Raw genomic sequence first — 6421 nt, forward strand, 5'->3', positions numbered from 1 at the left:
CTCACAGCAGGGGAATGCCATTTAGCTAGGCAAAATCTGAATGCGAGCCCTTTTAAAAGATTTGCTTCTGTTTTAAATAGCTAGTTCTTTAAATTCTCCACAAATATGACCTGACCCTATTTGACTCAAATCCTCATTTTAAGCCACCATACTCTACCTACACTAGTGATCTAACATTGACTCCAGGGAACAAAATAGTTTTCAATTGCAGTCCTTCAAATAGGCTGCTCTCTGTTCAGAGGGCTGCCCATTGGGCCAATGCCTTTCACTTAGCTAAATGTGTTGGGTCTTTAGCCTCCAGTTATGAGGTCAGATCTGAGTCCAGACTTTTAACACTAATGTCCTCCCCACCCCATGTCTGGCTAGCTAAAAAAATTGCACACAATTCATGTGAATTATAAGCTCTGTGAAGTGAAAGCTGTCACTATATAGCCACTGCTTGACACAATGCTCTACAAAGATTTGTTGGTTGAAAAAGAAGGGAATGAGCTTTTTCACAACTGGTTTGCCACCAGAACATAGGTGTTGTGAAAACCACCGCTAAACCTAAACCAAAATGGGAAAGCAAAAGACTCACACCAACATTGTAGTCATTGGACACGTAGATTCGGGCAAGTCTACTACTACTGGCCATCTGATCTACAAATGTGGTGGGATCGACAAAAGAACTATCGAAAAATTTGAGAAGGAGGCTGCTGAGATGGGTAAAGGCTCCTTCAAGTATGCCTGGGTCTTGGATAAACTGAAAGCTGAACGTGAGCGTGGTATCACCATTGATATCTCCCTGTGGAAATTTGAGACCGGCAAGTATTATGTGACCATCATTGATGCCCCAGGACACAGAGACTTTATCAAAAACATAATTACAGGCACATCTCAGGCTGACTGTGCTGTCCTGATTGTGGCTGCTGGTGTTGATGAATCTGAAGCAGGTATCTCCAAGAATGGGCAGACCCGTGAGCATGCCCTTCTGGCTTACACACTGGGTGTAAAACAACTAATTGTTGGTGTTAACAAAATGGATTTCACTGAACCACCCTACAGCCAGAAGAGACACGAGGAAATCGTTAAGGAAGTCAGCACCTACATTATGGAAATTGGCTACAACCTCGACATAGTAACATTTGTGCCAATTTCTGGTTGGAATGGTGACAACATGCTGGAGCCAAGTGCTGACATGCCTTGGTTCAAGGGATGGAAAGTCACCCATAAAGATGGGAAAGCTAGTGGAACCACACTGCTTGGATCTCTGGATTGCACCCTGCCACTAACTCGTCCAACTGATAAGCCCTTGCATCTGCCTCTCCAGGACATCTACAAAATTGGTGGTATTGGTACTGTCTGTCCCAGTGGGTCGAGTGGAGAATGGTGTTCTTAAGTCTGGCATGGGGGTCACCTTTGCTCCAGTCAGTGTTACAACTGAAGTAAAGTCTGTTGAAATGCACCATGAAGCTTTGAGTGAGGCTCTTCCTGGGGACATTGTGGGCTTCAATGTCAAGAACATATCTGTCAAAGATGTTTGTTGTGGGAACATGGCTGGTGACAGCAAAAATGACCCACCAATGGAAGCAGCTGGCTTCATGGCTCAGATGATTATCCTGAACCATCCAGGCCAAATCAGTGCAGGATATGCACCTGTGCTGGATGGTCACACAGCTCACATTGCTTACAGGTTTGCTGAATTGAGGGAGAAGATAGATCGTCGTTCTGGAAAAAAGCTGGAAGATGGTCCCAAGTTCTTGGAATCTGGAGATGCTTCCATTGTTGATATGGTTCCTGGCAAACCTATGTGTGTTGAGAGCCTCTCTGTCTGTCCTCCTCTGGGCCGTTTTGCTGTTTGTGACATGAGACAGACAGATGCTGTGGGTGTGTCATCAAAGCAGTGGACAAGAAGGCAGCTGGAGCTGGCAAAGTCACCAAGTCTGCCCAGAAAGCTCAGAAGGCTAAATGAATATTATCCCCAATACCTGACACCCCAGTCTTAATCAATGATGGAAGAACGGTCTCAGAACTGTTTGTGTCAATTGGCCATTTAAGTTTAATATAAAAGACTGGTTAATGATAACAATGCAGCGTAAATGCATCTGCATCCTTTCAGAAGGAAAGGAGAAGGTTTTGTGGACCATTTGGGTTTTTGTGTGTGTGTGTCCTATGTGTGTGTGTGGCAGTTTTAATTTATTAGTTTTTAAAATCAGTACTTTTAATGGAAACAACTTGACCAAAAATCTGTCACAGAATTTTGAGACCCATTAAAACAAAAGTTTAATGAGAAAAAAAAAAGGGGGGGGGATGAATGTTGGAAGGAGAAGATAAGAAAGGAAGAAAGACAACCAGATATTAGAGCATGTAATTATGACAGCAAGAGACTGAATATACAAATAAACAATAGCCAGACAATCTATGACAATAGAATTCTGACCTAGAAGTCCAGGAGACCAAATCACAACCTTTGCCTTGACGTACTTAGAGCAATCAAGACTTGGTGAACAACTGCCAAATTTCATATTTTTGCCCCATTTTCAACTCAGAAAAAACAAGCAAGCAAACAAACAAACAAAAAACAAATAAAACCACCAGAAAGTTAAGTATGTGTTTTCTTCAGTGTCAGCAACATCCAATCAGGACATACACAGAGCTTTCCAGTTTTTTCACTATAAAGCTTTGCCACTCCATGCCTGCCATCTTGGTGATGGTAGCAGGCTCCCTTGCTATAGCAATCACTGAATCAATATCCTCTCTTTGTTCTCATGTGGTTGGCCTTTTAAAATTTCCACAATAGAATTTTGTATTCTCTAGAAATATAAAATATGGGAACATGACCTACTCTGATCACCACATAAGAGTCATATATGTTGTGACCAAGAGGATAAGTTAGCAGAGATTTGTTCTTAAATTCCACATTGAAGAATCTGTGACAATTGGCTGGTAGTATGCAAATATTTGAGGACTATTATTTTTAATGTTTTAAAATATGTTTATTAAGCATCAAGTATTATTTCTTTCATTAATAGCTTTCTAGATTATTGGTTTAGCTGTGTGGTCATGGTCTAAATAATAAGTAGCCCTTGCTTTATTTTTTAAATTTTTTATTTTATTTTTTTTAAATTTTTTTATTTATTCATGAGAGACACACACAGAGAGAGGCAGAGACACAGACAGAGGGAGAAGCAGGCTCCATGCAGGGAGCCCGACGTGGGACTCGATCCCGGGTCTCCAGGATCACACCCTGGGCCAAAGGCAGCGCTAAACCACTGAACCACCCGGGCTGTCCTATTTTTTAAATTTTTAAAAAAGATTTTATTTATTCATGAGAGACAGAGAGAGAGAGAGAGAGAGGTAGAGACACAGGCAAAGGGAAAATCAGGCTCCATGCAGGGAGCCCCACGTGGGACTCGATCCCAGGTCTCTAGGATCACGCCCCGGGCTGAAGGTGGCACTAAACTGCAGAGCCACCGGGGCTGCCCAAGTAGCTCTTGCTTTAACTGTTCAGTTCAAAGTATTTTGAATACTCAGATATATTAAAGTATTGCTAGTATGTGTCATAAGCTGTTTAACTTTATAAATGTTGAACTTTTATAAATACATGTGTTCACTTAATAAAGCAAATAAAGTTAAGGCATCCTCAAAATAACCAGTTGCTAATAATTTTTATAAGTTCATTCAACAAACTTACATTCATCAATGCTTTTTAAGAAATTTAGGTGCTTTTTAAGAGATTTGCTCTCTAAGAAAGAAGATAAAATCCACAAGAAATGCATATGTAATGAATTATATTAATTGAAGTATAAAAAAATCTATACAACTTGAGGTAATATGATATTTTCTATTAGGATAATTAAATAAATCAGGAATGGTGTTTTAACCTGTTGTCTTAAAAGTAAGTTTTTTTTTTTTTTTTAAGGAAGTATTTTTAAATTGGTTAGTAGAGTCTGAGTGGAAGGAAGTAACAGAAAAGCATAAAACCAAGAACAAAATCACAGATAGGAAATAGGTAGTCTGGATAACTCTGAGTGAATATGTGCAGAGTAGTTAAAAGGCAGTTTCAGTAGAATATAGGTCTTGTAAAGGCAATAGTGCAGATAAAAGCCTGGAAACATAGGCTAGATTCAGGTTGTAAAAGTAAGAACTTATTATAAATTATTATAATAGACTGAACAGGCAGATATTGTAGAGTGGGTTATTCATAACCATTCTATTTTATGGTGTCTTGTACTTCTTCGTGGTAGAGGTTATAAAGCTAAAGACTACATTTCCCAGACTCACTTCTAACTCAGTGCCAATGTTGACCTGGCCTCCTCTAAGCAGAAATAGCCATACGCATTTGGAGGGTTGTTGTTTTGCAATCTTGAGTACCTGGGGGAGAGAATTTGAAACTGGTCTCCATACTAGGAGGGCAGGAGAGAGCAAAGAAAGTCACAGAGCACTGCCCTTTGGTTGGTGGCAGTTCTAATAAGCAAGGGAACTCAACATGAAATTTGTCATGGGCAGCCACAAGATGAGTAGATCCCCACACTGCCCACCTAAATTTTAGGAGTTTATATAGATGCCTTAACAGAGTTTAATGTTGTATACCATTTGGATGGTCTCAGTATCACATTACTGTCTCAAGGTTGTGTCTTTGAGATGACAGCTAGTATGGGAATAGTAGGTTGGATATACATTCCAAGGTGAAAGGGGTGGGGGAGAAGGAGCCTCTGATTGCCTGTGTCCAGCTTTCAGGTTACCTGACAGTCAAATTCTCTCCATGACCTCCTCCAAGTTCCATCTCTTGCATTGTTACACCCATCATGTTTGTTGTGTTACATAGTGTACTCTGAGTGGTCAGCAAGGGGTTCTGTTAGCATGGGGATGACTTGGTTGGCAGCTGTCTGGCTGCACTGGAGACAGATATCACAGCAACAATATAGGTGCATGCAAGAAAAAAAGTAGATTGATGTAATGATTCCCAAAATAAGTAACATTTTTTTTTCCACTAAAAGCCCCATGATTCAAATCACTGATTTATTAAGGCCCCTAGGCTATGGTTCAGATTACTCAAGGCATTCACTTATGTCCTTATGTTAATAAGGCTGATATGTTAACAGACTCATCAGGGATTGACACAATACTCTGCTTCAATAGTAGCACAGGTGCCTTCTCGCAGGGCAGTGGTAATGTCCAAAGAAGGCCACACTCTTCTGGAAGACAGCTTTTCTCAATTAGAGACATTTCAGTGTTCAGTAAAGACAGGCTTTGTCCGCTGTCATTTAGTGCTTGCTGAGTGAATTTAGTAAAGGCTTCAATGTGTTCTGTAATATCCTGCAGGCCAATGGAGGGGACAAAGGAACACAAATTGCAATGGTGGAAAAGAGAACATGCCCATCTGGCCTTGAAGAAAAGGAGGCTGGCAATTTCTGTTACCATGGGGTGGATTCTCCCCTGTGCCCAGGGTGCAGTAGCCCAACCACCCAGGTTGAAGCCATGGCTAAAGCTGTGTGCCACACAAGCACTGGGTCCTGTTCAGGGATACTCAATGAAAACCTGGGTGGCACAACCAGTCAGTGTCAAACCAGTTGTTCTCCTTTATTGCAACAGAAGGACTGAATTATTCCAATGATATCCATCTCATTTCCCTGGTATAACTTGGTTGGTTGTGTTTCAAGTGGGTTTTTGCTTGTTTGTTTTTGTTTCTGTCTTTTTAGTTCTTGGTTCTTAGCATAGGAGTGTGTGAGTACTCAAATGTCCACAACCTGAGGTAACCTAGATAAACCATTCCCAAATCTGAGGGTAGTCATTCATGTCTCTGATGATGGCATTTTCAGGACCCAGTCAGTAGTTTGATAGGTTGTCTGTGTAGTTTGATTGACAGGAAAAGAATACCTATAAGCAGTATTTTTTTTTCCTATAAGCAGTATTATTGAGAGTATATACTATGGCCCAGATTTTTGGGTCATATCAGTAGTATCAGATGAATTAAGAGTATTAGTTCTTGCTTGTTCTTCCTTAATGTACTGCTTTGGTGTCTTCTAATACCTTTCCTGGAGTAGTGTTACCCACCGTAACAATCCTGATAAACCAGAAAGGTGCAGTTGTCTAGATATACCCAATAGTTGGATCGATTCCCTTGTTGGACATATGAGTGGACCCACCACAGAAAGGCATTTCCATCAGGTGTCCATCTTGTCCATCAGACACCACAACAGTAACAGAAGTCTAAGAGATAAAAGAGAAGCATTTAGTAGGAAATTATATGAGGTCTTCCCCTTCTATAAGAATTATGCTTGTGGCCTGACATGTTAATGTGGCTGTAGCTTGACTTGGTTGTCTATACCATACATGTTGGCTGGACGAGGCAGTGCTATTAGGTAGGAGAAGATAGACTGGGGACAAGACATGCCAGACCAGGACTCCTACCCTTTTCCCTCTTTCAATGATGTGTATT

At 40.8% G+C, this 6421-nt stretch overlaps 1 protein-coding gene across 1 annotated transcript; it reads left to right on the top strand.

Annotated features, from left to right (window-relative positions):
- Window positions 1–556: 556 nt before the first annotated feature.
- On the top strand, window positions 557–1985 carry LOC129504388 (elongation factor 1-alpha 1-like). The gene is given in 3 exon segments (XM_055317053.1): window positions 557–1339; window positions 1341–1868; window positions 1871–1985. Coding segments are annotated over 3 exon segments (1392 nt in total). The 3' UTR covers window positions 1952–1985.
- The last annotated feature ends 4436 nt before the right edge of the window (window positions 1986–6421 follow it).

Source organism: Nyctereutes procyonoides, unplaced genomic scaffold, assembly GCF_905146905.1.
Source record: "Nyctereutes procyonoides isolate TBG_1078 unplaced genomic scaffold, NYPRO_anot_genome, whole genome shotgun sequence".
Classification (NCBI taxonomy): Eukaryota; Metazoa; Chordata; class Mammalia; order Carnivora; family Canidae; genus Nyctereutes; species Nyctereutes procyonoides.